The sequence below is a fragment of the Heterocephalus glaber genome, unplaced genomic scaffold (genome assembly GCF_053883595.1).
Source record: "Heterocephalus glaber isolate CG9 unplaced genomic scaffold, H.glaber_assembly_v1.0 deba00001452, whole genome shotgun sequence".
Classification (NCBI taxonomy): domain Eukaryota; kingdom Metazoa; phylum Chordata; class Mammalia; order Rodentia; family Bathyergidae; genus Heterocephalus; species Heterocephalus glaber.
This window is the reverse complement of record NW_028258302.1, coordinates 15,999,760-16,025,889: the sequence shown is the minus strand read 5'-3', so window position 1 is coordinate 16,025,889 and position 26,130 is coordinate 15,999,760. Positions and strand designations below refer to the sequence as shown.

General features: G+C 42.4%; 1 protein-coding gene across 4 annotated transcripts in view; it reads left to right on the top strand.

Moving 5' to 3' along the window:
- The first annotated feature begins 2,821 nt into the window (after positions 1 to 2,821).
- The window catches only part of Cep85 (centrosomal protein 85), a 32,799-nt gene continuing 9,490 nt past the window's right edge, over positions 2,822 to 26,130 (top strand). For 2 of the 4 annotated variants that reach the window (XM_087215509.1, XM_004850641.3), the window contains exons 1-9: positions 2,822 to 2,973; positions 11,128 to 11,199; positions 12,064 to 12,216; positions 16,454 to 17,151; positions 18,691 to 18,824; positions 19,544 to 19,661; positions 20,981 to 21,166; positions 25,137 to 25,289; positions 25,512 to 25,666. In XM_087215509.1, the coding sequence (XP_087071635.1) occupies positions 11,145 to 11,199; positions 12,064 to 12,216; positions 16,454 to 17,151; positions 18,691 to 18,824; positions 19,544 to 19,661; positions 20,981 to 21,166; positions 25,137 to 25,289; positions 25,512 to 25,666 (1,652 nt within the window). In that variant the 5' untranslated portion in view covers positions 2,822 to 2,973; positions 11,128 to 11,144. Of the gene's footprint in view, positions 2,974 to 11,127; positions 11,200 to 12,063; positions 12,217 to 15,897; positions 16,140 to 16,453; positions 17,152 to 18,690; positions 18,825 to 19,543; positions 19,662 to 20,980; positions 21,167 to 25,136; positions 25,290 to 25,511; positions 25,667 to 26,130 lie in introns of those variants that run through there. The other 2 variants (XM_087215507.1, XM_087215508.1) reach the window with 2 other exon arrangements.

Below are 26,130 nucleotides of genomic sequence, written 5' to 3'. Positions count from 1 at the left end.
TTAGGCCTCATAGGAGGGGGCTGGCCACTGGGGACCTTATTTGATAGGGTGTAGGTCTTGTCCCTGGCTCCTCTCTTCTCTCTCTGCTTTCTGGCTGCCATAGGTTGATAGCTTTCTTTTGTCATGCCCTTCCACCATGCTCTTTCTGCCTTGGAGCCAGCCAGCCCTGGACTGAATCCTACAAAACTATGAATCAAATTAAACCTCTCCTTCCTTTAAATTGTGGGTGTTGGGTATCTTACACCATCTTAGGGAAAAGAACAAAAAGCCCTTCTAGTGAAGACCTTAATCCTTGCCTTTATTTTAAATTTAGAAGACACCCTGAAGGGCCCAGGGATTTAGCTTAGTGGTCCCGGCGCCTGCCTCAAAAGCACAAGGTCCTGAGTTCGATCCCCAGTACCAAAAAAAAAAAAAAAGACATCCTGAAGGATAAGGGCAAAATGTTGATTATACTATGCTTTAATATCTAAAAAAGAAAATAGAATAAAATGAAATTGAGCCAGGTGTTGTGATGCATGCCTGTAATTCCAGCACTCAGGAGGCTGAGGCAGGAAAAATCACTTTAAGTCTGAAGCCAGCCTGGGCTACATAGTGAATTTAAAGCCAGCCTAGCCTACAGAGTGAAACTCTGTCTCAAAGAAACAAAAAAATAAAATAAAAATTAAGTGAACAAGGAAGCTACTAAGCTTAAACTTAGTTGACCATGCTCAAGAAGACTTGGTATTGTGTAATAACAGATGCTTATACTGAAGCAGGACTTAAAAACAAGTTTTTCCTTCTTTGGGTAGTCCCTCCACTCCTTAGGTTACCCCCACACACACTGCCTGTAGCTGTAACTCCTTGTTCTGATACAGATAAAATTGGTAACTATGACTTATAAACAAAGTTTATGTCATGTTGTTCTCACAAGATTCACAAGGCTCTGTCTTCTTTCAAGGCTAAATTAAAAAATGTCTGCCCTTGTCTTGTTTCATGTAAACTCGTTTGCTAGGAAGACCACCCCACTTTGACCAAATGTATGAAAACTGGAACTTTTCTTTGTTCAAGGCTCTTCCTTTGGACATTAGTCTGTTGGGCCAGTGTTCACCTAAACCTAGAATAAAATTCTTCTGTTTCCCAATGGTCTGTCCTGTCTCTTAAATCTTTTTTTTTTTTTTTTGGTACTGTGAATCGAACTCAGGTTCTTGCACTTTTGAGGCCGGCGGCAACACCACAGAGCTAAATCCTTGGCCCATCCTGTCTCTTAAATCTTGCAACCATACAATAATCTATCAGGTGGGGTGGGGATTTAGCTCAGCGGTTCTGCACCTGCCTTGAAAGTGCAAGGTCCTGAGTTTGATCCCCAGTACTCAAAAAAAAAAATCTATCAGGCAACATGTTGCTTATGAAAGCAGTAGGTCTAATCATAATTAATTTGCACTTAATTTAAATCAGGGTAGACATATCTGACCAAATCCAGTCCTTTTCTTTCAGTCATGTCGGTGGTATAGTTTTACTGATATATTTTATTAAATATGCAGCAAGTCCTTCAAAAATAACTGAAGATTTAAGAATACCTAAAAATTGATTGTGAATATTCTCTAAAATTAGAGCCAAAAGTCTATTAAAATATGAGGAGGAGGATTCATTCATATTTGAAAATTAGTAGTAGATAACGGAGTTACTTTTATACTACAGATAACCACTGAAGAAAACTACACAAATGTACTTTTTTTTTTAACTGGGGATTTAACTCAGGGCCTGGAGGGGAGTGCTCTACCACCGATTTACATCCCCAGAGTTATTTATTTATTTATTTTGAGGCAAGGGCTCACTAAGTTGCCTAGGCTGGCTCTGAAGAACTTTGGAGCCTTCTGCCTCAGCCACCCCATTAAATTTCGATCACAGGAGTACATAACGACTCTTGGCAGCCATTTGTAAATTTAAATCAACTTTTCCACTGTCTCCAGTCAGGTTTTTGTCTCTGCATCTCTTTAAATCTTCCCCATTTTTCTTAAGTCTTCCACATGTCTCTGTTTCCTACGGCCTCACAAAAGAAATAGAAGCCATCAACTAGGGACACTCAACTTTCAGCCACTTCCTCGGTGTGTGTGTGGGGGGGGAGCAAGAGACATAAGAATTTACAAGGGTCTGAAAGTGGCTAGTAAAATCCTTCAAACAGCTAAGCTTAGCAGTTATTAACAAGTTTTTTCTTTTCAAGACAGGTTCTCGCCACATAGTTCAGGCTGGCTTTGAACTCACTATGGAGTCCAGGCTGGCCTGGAACTCACGGCGATCCTCCTGTCTCAGCCTCCCGAGTGCTGGGATCACAGGCATGCGACACCACGCCTGGCAACAGGCCCTCATTTCAGAGACTATCCCCTAAATTCATTCATTCTGTCACAGCCGGGTTCATTATCCATCCACGGTGGTAGCCCGGGCCCAGACTAAGCCCAGTGACCCAGGCTCCATCCTAAATCCTGGTCACAACCTGAGCCCTCGCTTCAGGAGGGCGGACAGATAGGTGACAGTAGGAGGGAAGAAGGTGGGACTCCCAAGTGCCCTGGCTGCCAGCTTCGCGCCTTTCCCCGTCCTAGCAGGCCCTTCCGCAACTCCAAGAGCCCGCCTCCGCCTCCCGGGAGGACTCCACAGGGCGGAGTAGACCGCTCTGGGGCGGCGGGGTCATGCGCAGAGCGATCTGGCTGGCAGGCGCCGAGGACAACGTGCAGAGGCGGGACACCGGCAGGGCTGCACTCTGGATTTGTCCGAGGTGGGCAAAAAGGGGCGGGAGATTCACGCGGCTTGACTTCTGATTGGTCAGAGGTAGGCAGAAAGAGGCGGGGCTGGGGGGGGCGCGCGCTCTTGTTGTGCGACCTGGCGCGCGTGTAACGGCCGTTAGTCAAGCTGAGGAACGCAACCGCCGCCCGAGGCAGACGTGGTGGCCGCAGACAGTATCCCTGAGTGAGAGATTTTGCAGCCAGTTTTCAGGCCCGGGTAAGTTCTCAGGACCCCCATCGGAGTAGCTCAGGCGGAGCGACCGGCCTCCGTGGGGGACGCGGGACAGCGGAGCGCGCATGCGCAGAGTGACTAAGCTGTAACCCGCCACTCCACCCCCACCCCCATCCCCGGTCTGGTCTCTCAGCCTCAGCCTCCTAAAGTACTGCCCTCCCCTCGACCCCTAGTAGCCCGGTCTCTTCTCCTCCGTTATCTTGCTTTGTCCTTGTCATTCCCTCCACAGCCTTTGAATAGCGCCTTCCTTGCGCCGTGGGAACACACAGTCCCAAGAGCAATACGTTAAGCGAATGTTACTCAGGTAGCACTCAATAAGTGCAGGGTAGAGAGATTTTATAAAGAACACAAAACAAAGCACGGATCTAAGGGGCTGGGGATGGTAGATTGCTTGCCTAGCGTACATGAGGCCCTGGGTTCGATCCCCAGTACGGGGCGGAGGACTGTTCTCGTCAGAGAGGTCAATACAGGGGGAAAAAAAGATTGGGGGACAGGCAATACTTGGGAAGTCCCTAGGCTCATGCCAGGGCGGTTTAGGAGCCGTCCCCTGGGGCCTTGGGAGTATGAACTGAGATTGGAAGGATGTGTAGAGTAGATTGGTTGGGGGACCGGCAGTCCACTCCTATTATCTCATCTACTCCACTCCGTAGTCCGAGGTAGGAGCATAGCAGGTTCGAGGCCAGCCTGGGCAATTTGAGACTACAACGTCAACATAAAATTAAAAGGGCCGAGGATGTAGCTCAGTGTACCCTGTGTTGAATCTTTGGTACCACAAAGGAAAAAAATAAAAGACTGGGCCACAGGCAGTATTTGGGAAGGCCCTAGATCGGTGCTTATGAGCCAGGATGATTTTGCTTCTTGGAATACCTGACAGTGTTTGGAGACATCTTTAATCGTCACAAGTCGGAGATGGCTGCTGATACCTAGTAGGAAGGAGCCAGGATGCTGCTAAGCATCTGGCAGTGTGCAGGACAGCCTCTCTCCTTCCAGGAATTAGCGGAGCCAAAGTGTCAGTAGTGCTGAAGTTGAGGAGCATTGCCATAGCAAAAAGGAGCTTGTGCTTTGGATGAACTGGAAGTTTAATGTGTTCAGGTATATTGTCTAACAGCATATTCTGCACTTCACCCCAGTAAACCAGGAGGAGCAGGACCATGTCTTTCTTTTACACAGGTACATTTCCTGCTTGTGGCATAAATGGCCAGGCAAATAGGTACTCAGTAAATTTTGGTTAATGAATTGAATACAGTGTGCTAGGTTAAGGATGATTAGGGTAACTGTACCTTGACCTTGAGCCTGGTGTGGTGGCGCATTCCTGTGACCCCATAACCCCAGCACTAAGAAGGCTGAAGCAGAAAATCCCAGTCTAGGGCCAGGGATTTAGCTCAGTGGTTTCGCTACCTGCCTCACAAGTGCAAGGTCCCAAGTTCGATCCCCGGTATCAAAAAAAAAAAAATCGCAGTCTTATTCTTTGTAAAGACAGCTTCTTGGCAAGGAATTATGTTCTTTTACACTAAGTCTGTTTAATGAGCAATGAAGGCCATGAATATAATGTGATGGTATGAGATTTTTCTCAGTACTAGGGATTGAACTCAGGGGCTCTGTTCCACTGAGCTGTGTCCCTAGGCCCCCCCCCCTTTTTTTGGTACCTGGGATCAAACTCAGGACCTTGTGCTTGTGAGGCAGGCGGTAGAACCACTGAGCTAAATCCCCGGCCCCCTACCCCTTTTTAAATTTTTTTTTGTTTTGAGACCAGGGCTTGCTACATGCCCAGGATGAGCTTGAATTTGGCAGTTCTTCTCCCCAGTCTCTTCCCTCAGTGCTGGGATTACAAGTGTGCGGCACCACGCCCAGCTTGGTGTGAGATTCTTAATGTATCTGTCAGCTGCCTGTGTATCTTTTCAAATCCGCTCCTGACTTGATGTGGTTCTCTCAACAGCTGCTATGTGTGACATGCAACCCTAAGATTGTAATTCTTCAAGAGGAGAAATATTTCTAACAGGCAAAATCCAACTGTTGGTTAGCAATTTAGGAAATAGAGCCTGGGTGATGAACAGGGGTGAAATGAGAATTATATGACTGTCCCTGCTCCTAACTTTGAGGTTTGCAACTCTGGCTGTCTGAGGCAGAAACTCTGACTCAGTGGTGCCTTAGTAACTTCCTTCATTTCTCTTTTTGTTTTGTCATACACAGAAAGAATACTGGCTAAACACTTAAAGCATTATATCACAGTTCTGGCTTTGAAGCCTCTTCCTAATTGTATGGTCTTCACCTGTCTAAACCTTTATTTTCTTATCCATAAAATGAGGCCATCCTAGTAATTGCCTTTCTAGGTATGGTGTACACCTGTAATCCCAGCTCTGGGGAGGCTGAGGCTGGAGGATTATTGTGTGTTCAAGGCCAGCCTGAATTATGTAGTGAGACCCTGTCTCAAAAAACAAAACCAAAAACAAACAGCAATAACAACAAAAATATATAGTAACTGCCTTGTAGATTGTTGTATTAAATGTGAGCTACAATACCTGTAAAGCATGTAACATTGTGCTTGATCAATCATAAATTGTTAACTTTTTTGAATAAATGGATATTTTGGTAGTATAAAGGGCTTTGAATATAGAAATAAAACATGTTGGGTACTTTTTTTTTCCTTGTCTGCTTCCATTCATTTCTCTCAGTTTTACCCTAGGACATCTCTGTGTCCTTTAGTAGGTCCTAAAAATCTCTGCTAGTTGCTCATTTAATTCTGAACTTAGTAGGAAAAAGTCAAGAATGACTTAGTCTATATTATTTTGGGAGTACTTTTTAAAATAACATATAATTCATATACCATAAAATTCCATTTTATATGTGTATAATTTAGTAGTTTTTAGTATATTCTCCAAGTTGTTCAACTATTACCACCATCTAATTCCAAAATATTTTGATCACCCTGAAAAGAAACCACCAGTCTCTGTTTCCCTCACCCCCTTCCTCTCATTTCTTGGTGAGCAGTAATCTGCTGTCTCTGTAGATTTAGCTTTTCTAGACGTTTTATATAAATAGGATCATAGAGTATATGGCCTTCAGTGTTTGACTTATTTCATTTAGCATGGTTTAAAAAAAATTTTGTTTTTGGTACCAGGAATCGAACTCAGGTCCTTGCGCTTGCACAGCAGGCAGCAAAACCACTGAGCTAAATCCCCAGCCCAAGCATGTTTTTTTTTTATTTGGCATGTTTTTAATGTTTATCCATGTTGTAGCATATATCAGTACTTCACTCCTTTTATTAGCAAGTAATATTCCATTATATGAGTATATACCACGTTTTATTTATCCTTTTATCAGTTTATGTACATTTTGGTTGTTTCTTTTTTTTTTTTTTTTTTTAACCGGGGATTGAACTCAGGACCTTGCACTTGTGATGCAGGTGGGGCGGTACCACTGAGCTAAATCCCCGGCCCTTTCTTTTTTTTGTACTGAGGATTGAACGCAGGACATTTGCACTGAACTTCACCCCCAGTTCCCCAGATTTTTTTTTTTTTTTTGGTACTGGGGATTGAACTTGGGTCCTTGCGCTTGCACAGCAGGCGGCAAGACCACTGAGCTACCAGGGGTTTTAAAAAACCTACCCAGGGTTTTTTTGGTTTTATGAGACAGGATCTCACTTTGTATTCCACACTGCCCTTGAACTCACTGTGTAGCCTAGGCTGGCCTCAAATTCATGGCGATTCACCTGCCTCAGCCTCCCAATTCCTTACAGGTGTGCACCATCATGCCCAGCTCCCAAGCCCTTCTTTAAAATATTGAGTCAGGATCTTCCTAAATTGCCCAGGCTGGGCTTGAACTTGTGCCCTTCTGCCTCGGCCTCCCAGAATGCTGGGATTACAGGCCTGTGCAACCATGCCCAGCTTCTACTTTTTGTCTATTGTAAACGCTGCTATTCACATTCACCTACATGTTTTTGTGTGAACATACTGTTCATTTCTCATGAATACACAGTTATGTCTCTATATCTGTATCTGAGTTCTACATCTGTAGATTGAACCGCCTGTGGATTGAAAATATACTCGGGAGGGATTGCATATGTACTGAACATGTACATACTTTTTTTCATCATTCCCTAAACAGTATAGTAAAGCAGTATTTACATAGCATTTATATTGTATTAGGTATTATAAGTAATGTAGATATTATAATGTGTTGTTGTTTGAGATGAGGCTGGGTCTTTCACTGTATTGCCCAGGCTGTCCTCAGCCTCTTTGCTCAAGTGATCTTCCTGCCTTGGCCTCCCAAGTAGCTGGGACTTACATGCCTGCAGCACGTTACCTAGCCTCTAGAGATGACTTAAAAGGTAAATAGGTATTATATGCAATTGTGCCATTTTGTGTCAGGCATCTTGAGCATCTATGGATTTTGGTATCTGTGAGAGTTCCTAGAGCCAATCCTCTGGATACAGATGGATCATGGTGTACCTAAGAATAGAATTAGTGAGTCGTAGGGTAACTGCTTAACTAGGAGTTCTTTTGTCACCTTATTCCTAACTCATCTGAATTTGGAAAAGTCTGAATCTGTTGGGCCTACCTTTTTTTTTTGGTACCAGGAATTGAACTCAGGATCTTGCACTTGGTAGGCAGGTGCAGGGCCACTGAGCTACATCCCCAGCTGTTTTGTTAACCTTTAAAGAAAGAGGTAAAGAAATTGTGTTTGTTTGTTTTGTAGTACTGGGGATTGAACCCAGGACCTTTGCAATGAGCTATGTCTCCAGGTTATTTTTCTTTTTTTTTTTTTTTTGTCTTTGAGACAGTCTCCCTGCATCTTTTAAGTTCCCAGGATGAGTTTGAACTTGTGATCCTCCTGCCTCACCCTCCCAGTTTTTTGTTTTGTTGTTTTGTGGTACTGGGGATTGATCCCAGGACCTTCACAGTGAGCTCCAGCACCAGCTACCCCTCCCCCTTTTTGAGATAGAATCTTGCTAAGTCATCCAGGCTGGACTTGCAGTCTTCTGCCTCAGCTTCCCAGAGTGCTGGGATTACAAGTGGATACCACCAAATCCCACCCCACCACTCTTTTTTTTTTTTTTTAAGTATAGAGTTTAATGAAGTACTCTGTGTTTTGGACACATCAAAAGTTTTCAGTCATCATCTTTTTTTTTTTCCCCATTAACTTTATTGGTACATTTTAGGTATAAAATACAGTTACATTCATCATTGGGATCTTGTACCATTACATGAGTACACCACTCTTTTTTTAAAACAGGATCTCACTTAGTTGCTGGCTTCCAACTGGAGATCCTCCTGTCTCAGCTTCCCAAGTAGCTGGGATTTGAGGCTTACTTCATCAAGCCTAGCAAGGAAAGGATTTTGGTATCAGGAAAGTAATCACTAGTAGATAGGTAATCATCTTGTGTTATCATTAGCTTAGCTATAAATTGTCTAGCCATAAATGATACTAGCCATAAGTTGAAGTTTTGACTACTGAGCAAAGTTTGTTTCACCTGGTATGTATGTATAGAAATCTGTTACAGAAGCAGTGAATTAGTGACCACTAGGGTTGTTGTTACTAAGATACAACTGTAGAGGTCAGTAAAGTACATTAGAGAATTAGTACTATTTACTCTTTCTAAAAATTTTTTTCAAAGTTGAATTTCCCCTCTAAAAATTGTTCTGTGGATTGTCCCAAATTCTTTTGGAGTGCTTATTAATTCAAAGTTTCTAAATTCATATCTTTTAGCTCAGCATGGTGGTGTACAACCTATAATCCTGTGATCCCAGCTACTCATCATTTTCATATGAAGAAGCTGAGGCACAGATATATTAAAAACTTTACACAAGGTTACACAGCTAATAAATTGCTAACTGGAAGTTTAGTGTGCTCAGGCTTATTTGTTCCAGCTTCAAATCAGTCAGATCTGAGTCAGGGCTCTGAACTTCACCGTGTAGCCTCTGAAGTATGCAGATATACTGTTTGTCATTGCAAGTTATAAGTAAAGCTTTTATTTACACATATAGTAATTAGTCTCTGCTGATTTATCAGCCTCTACCCTTAAACTTAAATATTTTGAGATGGGGAAATGGGAAGAAAACCATGTGTTCCCAGCTAAGCATTGGAGTTGTGTTTATGATCAAGATATATGTGTAACACGAACCTGGGAGTTTGTTTTATATTAATCATAATATAATTAATTGTGGGTATAATATTTTACTGTTGGTTTGTTTCTTTAGTTCCTTTTGCTTCCTACCCCTCCCATCAGGTACCCCATGGCTAAGAAGTTCCATGGCAAAGATTAGTTAAAAGTAATACTATTGGGCCAGGGATTTAGCTCAGTAGTTTCACCACCTGTTGTGCAAGCACAAGGACCTGAGTTCGATCCCTGGTACCAAAAAAAAAAGTAATACTATTTTGTGATGTTGTAACAATTGGAAGGGTTCTGGGATCCATATTGGGAATCTGGTTCTAGGTTTCCACTGCTTGCTTTAGGAAGAGAAGTAGGATACAAGCCAGCTCTTAGTTTACCCTCCCCTCTCCCCTCTCCCCTCTCCCCTCTCCCCTCTCCCCTCTCCCCCTGCTCCTCTGAGACCATCTTGCCATGCTGTTCAGGCTGGCCTCGAACTTCCAGTGATCCTCCTACCTCAGCCTCCCAAAGGCTGGGATTACAGGTGTGTGCCAGCATGCCTTGCTGTTTCCTTTTTAAAATACTCTGAGGAGTAAAAGTGGAAGTATACTTGAATATTCTATATGGTTGTGATTGTTCTTCGCCTTTTTTCCTGGCATACACATAAAATCGTTATATGCTAATAAGTTGACTGTTGGCTGACCTCTTTTGCGTAGCTTCAGGATAGGGGCTGGTCACTAGAAAGACCAAGACAGAATGAGAAGGTTGAGGCTTGCAGCCCCAACTTCTGGGGACAGTAGTGGCCAAAGGTTAAGTTGCATAGTGATTTAATCAGAATTGCCCAAGTAATAATATAGCTAGTTGGTCAGAAGCCCCCCTAAAAATCCAAGAGGACAGGCTTGGGAGAGCTTCTGAAAAATTAAACATGTGGAGCTTCTTAGAGGATGGCATAGCCAAGAGGGTATGGAAGCTCTATACCATCTCCTACATGCCTTGCCCTGTGTATCTATCTGTGTCCTTTATAATATCCTTTACAATAAACCAGTACATTTAAAGTGTTTCCTTGAGTTCCCTGAGCTGCTCTAGCAAATCAGTGGAATCCAGAGAGGGAGGGGGTCATGGGAAGTTTTTCGTTTTTGCAGTACTGGAGATTAAACGCAGGGCCTTCACACTAAGCTGCACCCTAATCCCCCACCCGCCTTTTTGAGACAAAATCTCATTAAGTTGCCCAGGCTGGGCTCATATTTGTTATCTACTGCCTCAGTCTCCCAAAGTGCTGACTTACAGGCATATGCTTGGCTAGGAACCTTGATTTATAACTAGTTGGCCAGAAGCACAGGTAAAACAACTGGGAGGGGGATCACAGTTGGTATTTGTTTGTTTGGGTGTTTTTTGGTACTGGGGATTGAACTCCGGTCCTTGTGCTTTCACAGCAGGCAGCAAAACCACTAAGCTAAATGCCCGGCCCCACAGTTGGTATTTGAGGTGGGATGGTCTTGTGGGACTGAATCCCCAGACTGTTGGATCTGACACTATCTCCAGATAGATAGTGTCATAATTGAGTGAATTTAGAAGATAACCAGCTGGGAAGAAAGGAAGCAAGAGACAAGAGAAAAAAAGAGAGAGGAAATAGAAGGAAAAAATAGAAACAAAGCTTTTGTATATAGGGGAGGGGGCTTGAGGATAGGGGCATGAATGGGAAAAAGAGGTGGGATGTATCATTACAGATGCAAATTCCCTATGATGAATGATGTCATTAAGTATACCTACAGTGTACCAATAAGTGTTTTGTTATTAAAAAGAAAAAAGAAAAAGATAACGGCTCGTGTCCTCTGCAAAATTGCTTGTGTGATGTGTGAGGGAAACATCCCCCACCCCCAGTCTAGTGTTAGAAGCATGTTGTAAGAACTAGTAAGCTGTAGTATGAACAAACTGAGTTTGTTAATTCATATAGCCTCAGAATGAGTTTGACAGTTTCAGCTGAATGGGAACTGAGTTACAGGAAATTAAAGTACTAGAGAGATCTAATGGGTTATTCTTTAATTTTACAGTTATTCCTTAATTTTACATGGCCATGCAAGAGAAATACCCAAATGAGAGGACGTCTCATGCTACTTCACCAGGTGAGTAATCAAAGTTTTCTGGATTAATTTCTAACTTTTCTTATATTTCATGTTCCTTAAGGGTACTGAGGACATAAGTATTCATTGAAATGCTGGCACTCAATACAGATAACATGAGGCTCATTGAATATAAAAATGGGTCTCTCTGAAAGAATGATTATTTATCTCTGGTCCTACATAGCTTCCAACAAGACCATGTGATTGTTGGGAGGGGAGAACACATAAAGAATTGAAACAGAATAACTTTGTAACATAGTTCCATTTCAAATTAGAAAAACACAGTATAAATTACTGTCTTCTGTGTTGTCTTTGTAGTCCTCTGGGTTGTTCAGTCATCTGCTAGCCCACACAACATTGGAATTCTTGGGTGCCAGCAGTTCTTGTGCTGGCATAGGAGACTGGAGAATTTATCTCTAGCATAGATTAAGAATATTTTGAGGAAGGGAAACAAAAAATGGAGAGAAGAGAGAAGGGGAAGTAGAAAGAATTAAGATATGTTATAAATACCAACTTCCCACAGTGAATATAATTATTATATATTGCAAACATGTACTAATAAAATTTTTTTGGTTTTTATTGGGGGTTTTTTTTGGTACTGGGGATCGAACTCAGGTCCTTGCGCTTATGCAGCAGGTGCGAAACCGCTGAGCTAAATCCCCGACCCCCTTGATAGGTCTTATTTCTGTCTTTGATTATTCTCACATCTCATGCTATTTTCACTTAATATTTTCACTTAATATCTGTGCAGTAGGCACAGAAGAGAGAAAAGGGTGGGGTGTGGCTATTTTCTCATAGCTTTACTTGATTTTTTAAAAATGATCTCAGCTAGTTCACACAAAAGGTGGAAAATGCCTCTTGTTTCAGGTTCCAATGTGATTCAAAAAGGAAGTTCCCTGGGGACTGAATGGCAGACCCCAGTTCTCTCAGAGGCCTTTCGGAGCCGCTTCAGCCGCTGTTCAAGTGTAGCTGACAGTGGGGACACGGCCATTGGCACATCATGCTCAGACATTGCAGAAGGTAAGGTTAGTTTTTTGATACAGGGTCTCACTATACAGTTCAGGCTGGCCTTGAACTGACTATGTAGCCTGGACTGGCCTTGAACTTGCAGTAATCCTCCTGCCTGTAACCACCATGCTTGGCTGCTTGAATCTTCTTAACTGATACTTCTCACACCTCTTCTGTGGTTTTTCTTGATGTGCTGGGATCAAACCAAGGGCCTCAAGAATAGTGGCAAGCACTGTATCACTGAGCTACATCCCTAGCCCCTGAAATAACTTTTTTTTTTTAAACAGTGCTAGGGATTGAACCTCAGGCCCTTTGCACTGAGGTACATCCCCAGCCCTTTTTATTTTTTACTTTGAGACAGGCTCCCACTAAGTTGCTGGATTGTCTAGGCTGGCCTTGAACTTGCTGTCTTTCTGCTTCAGCCTCCCAGAGTGCAGGGATTGTAGGCATGTGCCACCATGCCTAGCTGATCTTCCTTTTTACGTTCTTAGATCTATTATCTCTGCCATTTTTTTCCCCCTTTGGTACTTGGGAATAAATACAGGACCTTCATATAGAACTACATCGCCAGCCCTTTGAAAAAAAATTTTTTTTTTTTTTTTTTTTGTACCGGGGATCGAACTTGGGTTCTTGCACTTGAAAAAATTTTTAAGAATTTGAGACAGGGTCTCACTAAGTCACTAAATTGCCCGGACTGGACTAGAATATGCCCTGCCTCAGCCTCCCAAAATGCTGGGATGACAGGCCTATGTCACCATGCTTGGCTGTATTTTTTTATTTAAATTAAGTACAAACTGCCAGACAGTACTTTACAAGGGCATTTCTATTTAGATGCTGAGTTCCTAGAGGGCAGAAGATCTAATAGTAATCACTGTTACATACTTTGTGATAAGTACTATGCTAAATTTTTCTACATTTGCTCATTAATACTCTTAAGAACTTTATGAAATATTTTACTGTTTCCTTTTTTTTTTTTTGGCACCGGGGATCAAACTCGGGTCCTTGCACTTGGGAGGCAGGTGGCGTACTTTTTCCATTTTACAGATGAAAAAGCTGAATTTCAAATGACTGAATGAGTTGGTTACAACCACAAAGCTGGTCATTTTAATACTTTTAATGTGGGGCCGGGGATTTAACTCAGTGGCACCGTGCCTGCCTTGCAATGAATGACATAAATCCACACAAATGAAAACATAAATCCACACAAAAACTTATACACAGATGCTCATAGTAGCCTTATCATAACAATTAAAACATAGAAACAACCTACATGTTCACAACTGATGAACAGATGAGTAGTATATCCCTACAATACAATAGAATATTATTTGGTAATAAAAACAGATGAAGTACTCGGATGGTGCCAGTTGGACAGACTTTAACATTATGCTAATTTTTTTTTTTTTTTTTTTTTGTGCAACTGAGGATCGAACTCAGGACCTTGCACTTGCCAGGCAGGTGCTGGCGCACTGAGCTAAACCTCCAGCCCATTATGCTAATTATTTAAAAAGCCAGGAACACAAGGCCACATATTGCATGGTCATTTAGATGAAATGTCCACAAATAGGTGAATGCCCTGGGAAATTTAGGGGAAATGGAGCATCTACTGTTAAAGAGTAAGAGGTTTCTTTCTGGAGTTATGAAAATATATTTATTTGGGGTTTTTTTGGTACCGGAGATTGAACTCAGAACCTTGTGCTTTTGAGACAGGTGGGGACACCACTGAGCTAAATCCCTGGCCCTGGAGTTATTAAAATATAAAAGCTTATCATAGTGATAGTTACACAGCTCTATAAATATGCTAAAAACTGTTGAATTATGTACTTTAGGTGGGTGAGTTTACAGTGTATGAGTTACATCTCAAAGTTATTTAAGAAAAGAGTGGGGCTGGGGGTATAGCTCAGTGGTAGAGTGCTTGCCTAGCATGTGTTTGATCTCTAGCATGGCAGAAAAAGAATAGCTGGGTGTGGTGGTGCATACTTGTAATCCTAGCACTGGGGCAGCTGAGGCAGGAGGATTGCCACAAGTTTGAGGCCAGCCCGGGCTACATAGTGAGTTCAAGGCCAGAGTGAACTATATAGTGAGACCCTGTCTCAAAAAACGGAAAAACAAAACAAAATAAAAAAGAATAGAAATGTTTGGAAAAGATAAAGGAATGAAAAGGGAAAGAGGGAAAAAACCCTACATCTAATACTAACTCCTAGACACCTATCACTAATTTTAATAGTTTGATAACTGAGTGTATATGTGAACTGTGCTTAGCAAATGTTGTGTAAAATTGAGTTACAGATTTTGAAGTAGACAGGATTTTAAATCATTCTAACTCCTTGTTGCTAGTGAATAACAGAAATTCCCTTAGGGGTTAAACAGCTTGCTTAAGGTCCCTCAGCTGGTTATTAGATTCTGATCTCATGACCGTAAGGTTTTTGTTTTTCTTGTACTGAGGAGGCAGGTGCTTTACCACTGAGCTACACTGCTAGCCTTGACTGTAATATTCCTTCTATCAGTTCTATAATTAAGGATGTTGTTACTTGTTTTGTTTTGTTTTGTTTTTTGAGATAGGGTCTCACCATGTGGTCTAGGCTGACCTCAAATTCTCAGCAGTCCTCCTGCCTCAGCCTCTTGAATGCTGGGATTATTGGTGTGTGCCACCACACCCAACTGTATTTGTTTAATTTTGACTTAAGATTTTTCTCTACATGTGCAGTCATGGGACCTTTTCATTTTGACCAATAGGTATTTTAAAAAATCAAACAGACAAACAAACAAAAAATCAAACATTGGTCTGGATGTTTCCCCCGGTAAATTGATTGGCTATATTTAATTCACATTGTTAAACAGATTGTGTGTGTGTGTGTGTGTGTGTGTGTGTTTTGTTTTTGAGCCAGGATCTCACTATGCAGTTCTGGCTGGGTTTGAGCTCACTCTGTAGTCCAGGCTGGTCTTGAACTTGTGGCAATCCTCCTGCCTCAGTCTCCCAAGTTTTGGGATTACAGGTATGTGCCACCACCCCAGATTCTTTATTCAGTTTTCTTTTTTTTTTCTTTTTTTGGTACTGGGAATCGAACTCGGGTCTTTGTACTTGTGCAGCAAGCGGTGAAACCACTGAGCTAAATCCCCAGCCCCTTTATTCAGTTTTCTACCTGTTAAAAGTAATAGCAGGGCTGGGGATTTAGCTCAGTGGTTCCACCACCGCCTGGCTCGCAAGGACCCGAGTTTGATCCCCGGAACCAAAAAAAAAAGTAATAGCAGATACGGGCTGGGGATTTAGCTCAGTGGTTCTGCCGCCTGCCTCACAAGCACAGGGACCCGAGTTCAATACCGGGTACTAAAAAAAAACCTAATAGCAGATATGTGACCTTACAGTCTCATCTTATCTGTAACCCACTGGCCTAGTACATCCATTTTGTGACCTTGTAATCTTCCTCAAAGTATACTTGAAAGTTGGAGATAGGTAGAAATGTGAACCTTCTGCAGCCAGGCTGGTCAGAGTTGTTTCCCAAGACCAGACAGAAGCCATAGGAATTACAAATGTAGTCTGAAGGAAAAACTTAAAACAAACAAGGGGGAAGTAAAAGACAAACTATAAAATAGAGGATTTCAGTGTGTACTCACTTGAGAATGTTCACTGTGCTAGAGTGAAACCTGAGCGTTGCTAAGAATAACTTCCATATCCGGGCAGTCAGGTCTGGGGTATGGGAGAGAGAACAGAATCCTGACTCAGATGCTGTGCTCCCTGCTTGGATACTAAGCAGGACTGTCTGGTTCACCTTATTCTTTGAATAATCCAGTTTCATTGCTCACTTTCAATCTGAAGCTTTTGAAAGCTACAGCTGATTCTGGTACCCCCTTGGAAAGGATATTTTTAGATTGGATTGTAGTTTCTGGAGTTTTCCAGCTTTCAGAAGAGCAGGACCTAATTCATTTCACTTAAAGTAAGTGATTTTTTTTTTAAGTTCACTTTCCAGCTTTGCTTATTGACTGCAAGATTTTAAAATCAAGTATAAAAGAGTATAAATTTAAAAATGAAGCTATTGTTACCTTTTGTTGATTTAACTTGTGTATTGCATTTGAAATCCTAGAACACACATCTACCAGGTAGGCTGCTGTGTCTTTCTGCCTTGTACTTCTAATATTAGTACCCTTTCTGCCCAGTGGAAGGACAGGCAGAGAACATCTGGCATAACAGCCAAACTCAAGAAAATTTGCTGCTTCAATTTTGACTTACAGAAGACTATTCTCTCCACAGATTTTTGCAGCTCAAGTGGCAGCCCTTCTTTCCAGCCTATTAAAAGTCACATAACCATTCCAACAGCCCATGTGATGCCTTCTACTTTGGGGACCTCTCCTGCCAAGCCAAATTCTACACCTGCTGGATCTTCTTCCTCCAAACTCCCTTTGTCAGGGTTGGCTGAAAGTGTGGAGATGACAAGAAATGGAGAATTTGGTGCAGTGAAACGTTCTCCAGGCCTGTCTAGAGATCTCATGTATCTCTGTGGTGCTACACGGGAAAATGGGATTGAGCAGTCTCACTGGTTTCCAGCAGTGGGCCATGAAAGAGAGGAAGAGATGAGGAAGTTCGATGTTCCTAGTATGGAACCTACCGTCAATCAATCCGTCATTATGGATACACTTTATTCAGATCCCCACTACCGGGTCCACTTCCACAATCCAAGAACTGATCCAAACAAGGAGTTGTATAAAGTATTACCTGAGGCCAAGAAGGCACCAGGCAGTGGGGCAGTATTTGAGAGGAATGGACCACACTCTAGCAGCAGTGGAGTGCTCCCTTTGGGACTCCAGCCTGCTCCTGGGCTTTCCAAGCCTCTGTCCTCTCAAATGTGGCAACCAAGTCCTGACCCTTGGCATCCCCGAGAGCAATCTTGTGAACTCAGTACTTGTCGACAGCAGCTGGAGTTAATCCGTTTACAGATGGAGCAAATGCAGGTAGAAACCTTTCTTTCCTTGGAATTTGTAGATTGTACATGGTTATTAGAGCTGTATAACCTTTACCCTATAAGGCTTTTTTTTTTTTAATTTTGAGAAAGGTTCTCACTAAATTGCCCAGGTAACGTCAAACTTGCAGTCCTTCTGCCTTAGCCTGCCAAAGTGCTAGGATTATAGGTGAGCACCACCACACCCAGCTTACCCTATAAATTTTTTGTTTCATTTATTTGTTTATTTATTAGTACCGGGGATCAAACTCAGGACCTTGCGCTTATGAGGCAGGCACTGCACCACTGAACTAAATCCCTGACCCTGTTTGTTTATTTTTTGAGACAGGGTATCTATATGTAGTTCAGGCTGGCCTTGAACTTACTATGTAGCCAGGGCTGGCCTCAAACTCATGGCAGTCCTCCTGCCTCAACCTCCAGAGTTCTGGGGTTACAGGCATGTACCGCCACATCCATCTCTACCCTATAAATTTTAACTCTAAAGAGAACGACTATTAAGAAATAAGATATTGGTAGATAGGAAATGAAAGCTTGTAAGCTCTGGGCCATTGAATCTGTTGATGGTCTAATCAAACACCAGATAGGCTCATCAAAGTAAAATTACAAGGGAAAACCCAAAAAGGTAGGAGACGAACATTAATTGCATATTTACCTACAGTGGTACCTTGGTACTCGTTGTTACTTGGTTCCAGGAGGCTTAGAGTAACAAAAACAAGTACCAAATAGATTGTTTTAGCTGAAAAGGGTAGCAAGTCATGAGGCAGTCAACACTAGTTCCAGCTTGCATGTCAAGACCAAACAACAAGACCAGGACTAAATTTTCATGCTAGAATGTACTGAATACCAAATCCAACAATTTTCAGTGCAATCACTTACCAAGATATGACTGTATATATATAACAGTCACTAGACTCGGTACTTCATGTAGAGAATTTGGTTTAGTTCTCCTAGCTCTAATGAGGTAAAGGTAGGAATTTACCAGGTCCTTAGAATAATCTGTCCAGGGTGACAAAGCTGATAAGTAGCAGAGCTAAGTTTTAAAAATCACCTTTGAGGGCTGGGAATTTAGCTCAGAGGTTCTGGCAACTACCTCACAAGCACAAGATCCCGAGTTCGATCCCCAGTACCAAAAAAAAAAAATCCCCTTTGATCCCATGTGTTCTTTTCATTATACCCCTTTTGTATTTCTTTTCATGTCCTCAAGCAGCTACAGAGTGGAAAGGAAGGAAGCAGGACATATTTACCTTCCCTGGTTGGTGAGGATATCTTAGCTCCTAGTTTGCCTCTATTGCCAGATAATAAAAGATAACTGACCTTAGAAACTAGACTCTGAACAAGGAGTGTTTAGTTGGCAGAAACCTCTCTGGCAGGTTCTTTCCAGTCATACATCAGAGCTAAAATTATTTCGTAAACATTGGCCTTACCAGGCTGAGCCAAACTGGGCCTTGACTCCAGACCCAGCTAGTACTATTCAGGTGTTTTTAGGTGCTTATAGTCAAAATCAAGCCCCTCTGTCCTGTTTGTCTTCCAGCTTCAGAATGGAGCCATCTGCCATCATCCTGCTGCTTTTGCTCCTTTACTTCCCACCCTAGAACCAGCACAGTGGATCAGCATTTTGAACAGTAATGAACACCTTCTGAAGGAAAAGGAACTTCTCATTGACAAGTAAGATGGCAAGGGGTGCTGCAAGGCCAGCCTCTGCTCTCCCAGGTCCCTCTGAGGACACCTAATGAGGTCCTCCCAAGGGCAGTACACTCCTTCGTGTTCACGCCCACACCTTGCCTTACAGTAGAGGTAGGTTGATAAATTGCCTGTTCGTGTATCTGTGAAACACAAGTTGTGTATTTCTCCAGGGGTTAGCTGATTTCTTGCCGCTGATCTTTTCTCATTTTCCCTCAGTCATTTTTCTCCTTTGTGTGTGTGTCCATAGGAGGGGTGGTACTGGTGGTACTGGAGGCTGCTCTGCCACTGAGCTATATCCCAACCCACCTTTTAAAAATAATTAATTTATTTTATTTTGAGACAAGATCTCACTAAGTTACCTAGGTAAGACTTGAACTTATGATCCTCCTGCTTCAGCTTCCCAAAGTGCTGAGATTATGGGAATGTGCCTCTGTACTTAGGTAGTCGTATTTCTCATTTGTTTTTCTTCAGCAGAGTTTAATGTTCAAAATCAAAGTTTTTGCTTATATAGTAGGGATCATTAGTCGTCTATCTGAGGAAAGTAGGGACTTGTATTATAAGGGGCTTAGTATTAGTATCCAAAGATGTTTGTACTGGCTTTTTTTTTTTTTTGTACCGAGGATCAAACTCAGGACCTTGCGCTTGTGAGGCACGCACTGTGCCACTGAGCTAAACCCCTGGCCCTCTACTGGCTTTTGCAGGCAGAGGAAACACATCTCTCAGCTGGAGCAGAAAGTTCGAGAGAGCGAACTACAAGTCCACAGTGCTCTTTTGGGTCACCCTGCCCCCTTTGGGGATGTCTGCTTGCTGAGGCTGCAGGTAAGCATTAGCAGCCAGGGTGGCATTTTGCTTGTCACAACTTTGTGTTTTCCCTGTGCTTGGCACCATCTCTTAGATCTCTTAGATAAGAGATGCAAAAGGGATCAAAGAGTAAACATATTATAAAGCACCCTTTGTTGTGCCCTTGTGAGGTTGGAAAAGGCCTGAAGGGAGGATCAGGCGAAAGTCTGGATGCCTTGGTGTCAGGACATACTTGGAAGGAAAGGAAAGCAGAACGAGATAGATGGTAATTTCCTAGTATTGGGTGATATTATGAGAAGTCTTAATCTGTGAGCCCTGGCCCAAACAGAGGGAGAGACAGAGGCCAGGGAGATTTAGAGTGATTTTCATTTTTATTCTTCCATGCTAGAAGAAGCAATTGAAAACAACCATATTCTTTTTTCTTTTTTTTTTGGTACCGGGTATTGAACTCGGGTCCTTGCGCTTGCGCAGCAGGCAGCAAAACCACTGAGCTAAATCCCCGACCCAGCAAGCATATTCTTATGGAGGTCAATGTGTATGGGGTTTGAGTTCTTGAAAAGAAGCGTGTGTATGTGTGTGTTTGGTTGTTTTGAGACAGTCTCAATGTGTAGTCCAGGCTGGCCTCGAACTCAAGGCAGTCCTCCTGCCTCAACCTCCAGAGTACTGGGATTACAGGCGTGCACCACCACACCTGGTAAGGCCTGCTTATTGACTGAGTTTTCATACCTTGGGCTTTTGAGTGAGAGTATTAGATAGGCTCTAGTACTATCTTTGCCACATAGTGGGCCTGTTAAGGCAATATTCCATCTTACAGAATCAGGATGTTAGAGTGGGAAGGGCCTTTAGGCAGAAATCTGGTTTAGACCTCTGATTTACTGATGACAAATATTGAAGTCCAGGAAGGAGGAAGTACTTGCCTAATAAGATCAGATAGAAAATAAATGAAGGAAGTGTCAGGCCCCAAACCCAGGTCTTCTGATGTCTTGTCCTGCATTCCTTCCACTATCTACTACAGTTCCTCAGATGTTGCTTTAAAGCAGTGGTTCTCAAACAGCAGTGTGCATCAAAATCATCTGGAGAATTTACTACAACACAGATTATAATGATCCATCCCCAGAGTTTCTGATTCAGGGGGCCTATGACTAAAGATCTAAAATTTGCTTTTCTAAACAAATTCTAGCATCAGGTGATACTATTTGTCCTTGTACCATATTTTGAGAAGCATTGCTTGGAGAAAGATGATACTTGACCATGAAGTGTGCTGAGAATAAGTAAAGTACAGTATACGGGGTTGTAAGGGTAGGAAACAGTTAACATCTTAAGTATCTTTCTGGCAGGAATTGCAGCGAGAGAACACTTTCTTACGTGCACAATTTGCACAGAAGACAGACACCTTGAGCAAAGAAAAGATTGAGCTTGAAAAGAAACTTTCTGCTTCAGAAGTTGAAGTCCAGCTCATCAGAGAGTCTCTTAAAGTTACACTGCATAAGCATTCAGAGGAAGAGAAGAAACAGGAAGAAAGGGTGAGCTGAGGAGTTGATGGCTCTCTAATCTACAAGGGTGTTGGCAGTCAGCCCTCTCTGCCAACAGCCTAAGCCGTTTCTGCCCCACTCTTGGAACCAGGGGAAGCCAGTTAGGTGAGACCCTTCATTGGCTTCATGCAGGACCTATTTACTGGAAATGAAACCCCTCATTTCTTCCTCATCTTCACAAAAATACCCTAGTCAGGGAAAGTTGTATAATCCCTCACTGTCCCAGGTTGTAAGGTGCTGCCAGCTGTCCTAGGTGGAAAACCAGCCTGTGCTATCATACCAGGTGTCACTGTTGGAAGATGTTTGAATACCTATGGTAAATTTATTCCACCCAGTCTGCTTTCATCTCATTCTATCTAAAAAAGTATCTAAAGGATCTCACCCTATCTAAAAATTCCATATGCATGCTACTTTGGAAGTTTATTTCTCCCAATGTTAGAATTTCCAGGGCCAGGGATTTAGCTCAGTGGTTCTGCCGCCTGCCTCAAAAGCACAAGGTCCCAAGTTCAATCTCCAGTACCAAAAAAAAAAGAATTTCCATAGAGCTTCCTCTAAAGCCCATCTTCTTGGGCTTTAGCAGTGTTTAACTCTGGAACATTTGTATCAAAATCAACTAGAATAGTGTTTCTCAATTTTTTGTTGTTGTTGGGTTTTTTTGGTACTGGGGATCGAACTCTGGACCTCGTGCTTACGAGGCAGGCTCCAGAACCACTGAGCTAAATCCCCAGCCCAATTTTTTTTTTTTAAAAGACATAGTCTTGCCATGTTTCTTAGGCTAGTCTCAGACTCTTGGCCTTAGCGATCTTCATGCCTCAATCTTTGGAATAGCTGAGACTACAGATATGTGCCACACAGCCTGACTTCTCACACTTCAGTGTGTTTAAGAATTACTTGGGGCCTGGGGATTTAGCTCAGTGGTTCCAGCACCTGCTTCACAAGCCCAAGGTCCTGAGTTTGATCCCCGGCACCAAAAAAAAAAAAAAAAAAAAAAGAATTACTTGGGTTAGGGCAGGGAATTTAGCTTAGTGGTGCACGGCTACCTCCCAAGCACAAGGTCCTGCATTCAATCCCCAGCACCAAAAAAAAGAATTACTTGGCCAGGGATTTAGTTCAGTGGTTCCATTGTCTGCCTTGCAAGTGCAAGGACCTGAGTTTGATCCCCGGTACCAAAAAAAAAATTTCTTTTGGGCCAGGGATTTAGCTCAGTGGTTTCGCCGACTGCTGCACAAGCGCAAGGACCCGAGTTCAATCCCTAGTACCAAAAAAAAAAAAAAAAGAATTACTTGGGTTAGGCATGGTGCCATATACTTGTAATTCCAGCTCCTCAGGAGACTGAGATAGGAGGATTACAAGTTCGAATCTAACTTGGGCAGTTTAGTACCTTAGCAAGACCCTGTTTCAAAATAAAAAGGCCTGGGTTCGGTCCCCAAGTATCCAGAGTGGTAGGGTGAGGAGAAGTATCATTTGGGCCAGATGCAGTGGCACATGCCTGTAATCCCAGCTACTAGGGAGGCTGAATTAAGAAAGAAAACAATGAAAGCAAATTTTCGTTTAATGAAAACTCAGGATTAAAGTTCAGAAGTACCCAATACTTTTCATCTTTTGAAAACATGTTAAAAACTCAAGCCAGGTATGATGGCACATGCCTGTAATCCTGGGACTCAGGGTACTGAGGCAGGAGGATCATGAGTTTGAGCTTGAGCTACATAGTGAGTTCAAGGCTAGCCTGAACTACATAGTGAGACCTGTCTCCAAAAAAAAAAAATGTCTTACACACTTTTGTCTCTTCTGCTTTTTTTTTTTTAGATTAATATTTTATTTCCTTCCTGTCATTTGGTAGATACATTTTTGAAGAGAAACATCTGTGGTGGTCAGTTTTACTTTTTTTAAATCAAAAATGGGTTTTCAGCATTTTCAGTAACCTTCCCAGGTGATTCTGATACATATTGAATGTCAGAATCACAGGTTTGGAGCTTGAAGGGTACAGATTAGAAATGGGATAAAACTAGGGCCGGGGATTTAGCTCAGTGGTTCCACCGCCTGCCTCGCAAGTGCAAGGTCCTGAATTCGATCCCCAGTACCAAAAAAAAAAACCAAAAAAGAAATGGGATAAAGCTTTTGGGCTGAATTTCAAAGATCATTTTTAATACTGCATGTCTTTGTATGGGAGTAAGCCTGTACTCTTCGATATCAGTTATCAGCCTCATTTTTTTTTGTTTTCTTTTGCTCCTCCAACTTTCCTGTTCATAAGTGAAAGAAATCTCCAACTCTTTGTGTTTGTGTACATGTGTGCATATGTGTGTGTGTTACCTGCGATTAAACCCAGAGCCTGTGCACTGAATTACATCTCTAGCCCTTTTTATTTTTTTTTAATTTTTAATTTTTTTTCTTTTTTTGGTACCGGGGATCAAACTCAGGTCCTTGCGCTTTTGAGGCAGGTAGCAGAATCACTGAGCTAAAGCCCCGGCCCTCTTATTTTTTTATTTTGAGACAGTCTTGCTAAGTTGCCCAGGCTGAGCTTGAATTGAGTGCCTGCTCTTTGCTAAGCATCATACTATGTTTTATGATATTTAGCAAAATGGATCTAGCCCTTCCTGTCAGAGTTTATAGTCTCATAAGCCCTTTCACATGATTGCTCAGCTTTATATTATGTGTGGTTTGTAGGCAAGAGTTTATTACCTTTCTCAACAGAACATCCAGAGTTAACGCACCTGAACTTTCCTGTATGTCTGTAGGGAAGTTGTGTATACTACTGAAATTCAATTCTGAGGCAGACCACCTGGATTAACACTGGACTCCACACAAGTTTAAGGGCACTGTCTCCAACAAGATACACTTACTTCAGATGACAACTGCAAGTTCTGAGGTCCCCAGGCCACCTGTACTGACCAACTTACAAATCCAGGGATTCCTGTGACCCTTTCAATAATTCTCTAGACCAATTTTCAGAACTCCAGAAAACACTATACTTACGATTATAATTTGCTTATTTGTTGTTTTTGAGCTGGGGATCTGAGATTGTTTCCTAGGCTAGAATCAAACCCCTCCACTCAAGTAATACTCCCCACTCAGCTACCCAGTCTGTTTACAGTCTTAGTATAAAGGATACAGTTCAGGAATGCCCAGATCAAGAGAGATACAGGCTGAGGTCTGGGAGGCTCCTAAAAGCAGCTCCATCTTCATGGGGAATGAGGATGTGTGGACCCTCCCAGCATATCCATATGTTTATTCTCTAGGAAGCCCACCAAGCTTAAGTGTCTAGAGTTTTTATTGGAGTTTCATTATTTAGGCCCTGTCCTGCTTCTCCTGTTCCTGCAAGAGATTTACTCATACAAGTTTATCTTTACTGATGACCAACCCCATTCTTGAGTGCTCCATTAGGATAAATTCACTCAGTGATAGACTCTGGTCCTTTATGCATAACAAAGACACTGTCCTATTCAGAAAATTCCAATGGCTTAGAGGTCACCTCTAGAACCTACAGAACAGATTATTTATTATAAAACAGAAGTACTACCAGTTTGGTTTTTTTTTCTTGGTACGGAGCGAGGATTGAACTTAGGACTTTGTGCTTGAGAGGCAGGCACAGTGCCACTCAGATAAATTCCCAGCCCAGTACTACCAAATTTTGTGGGGAGCGGGTACTGGGGATCAAACTCGGGTCCTTGCGCTTGTGGGGCAGGCAGCGGAACCACTGAGCTAAATCCCCGGCCCAGTACTACCAATTTTTAGAACTGCCTTTGGAGCCCTTCATCCCTGCCCTTGACAGGAAAACTTAGGTGTGTTAACTCTGCAGTTTATGCCTTAATCTCAAATGGCAGAATTTGTTGGAACTTCCTGCCTTCATTGCAGCACAACAAATTGTCTTGAGGACAGAGACAATGGTCACTTTGAAAAAAATTGATGTTCAGGGTCCTAGAGGAGTGAATAGAGACAGACTCTTTAACATTTCTTTCCCTAGGTCAAAGGTCGTGATAAGCATATCAATAATTTGAAAAAGAAATGTCAGAAGGAATCAGAGCAGAACCGTGAGAAGCAGCAGCATATTGAGACCTTGGAGCGTTACCTGGCTGACCTGCCTACACTAGAAGACCATCAGAAGCAGAGCCAGCAGGTAGTAGCAATGTCTGGGCATACGTGGGGCAGAGCAGGAGTGGCTGGGCAGAAGGACTTTCTCGTTATTTTCTGTGCACATCCTAAAAGGCTACTTCCTAAAGGAAAATCTTGAAAGAGTCACGTCTAGATTCACATCTGCAAAACTGGACTGAAAATGTTTTGAGGTATCCATTCAGTCTTCTGTTTCTTATTGATCTAAGCATGAGATCTTCTCTCTTAGCTTAAGGATTCTGAGTTGAAGACCACAGAGCTCCAAGAGAGAGTGACTGAGTTGGAGAGTTTGCTGGAGGAGACCCGGGCAACCTGCAGAGAGAAGGAGATTCAGCTGGAAAGCCTAAGACAGAGAGAAGCAGAATTCTCCTCCACTAGACATAAGTAAATACTCCTGTGGGATTGAGGGAAGGAGGGGAGAGCTCAGTTCTGGTCCTCACTACCCCCACTTACTTACCTGTATGACTTTAAGTGGTTGTACGCATTTGCTTACATCTCTGAGCTTCATTTTCTTTGGATTGTGAATGATAAAAAAGCTAATGATGGGCAAGAACTATGGGATAGAGTAGAATGTATGTGTGGTGGTTTAGTGGGTGCTTACCAGTGTCTTTTGGGAGGATCCAACTCAGTGCCTGGCATATAATAATCCTTGAGTACTATATATTGGATGAATGAAAACACTTCATAAACTAGGAAACAGGGTATCTGTATATTTTCAAAAATAGATCCTGGTACTGAAGTCTGGGGTTATCCACATTTCAAACCTTTTATGCTATAGGCTGTCAGTAGCATCTGTTTGTTCTCAGCCCCAGAATTGCTGTCAATTTCAGGACAGTTTCTGAGAAAAA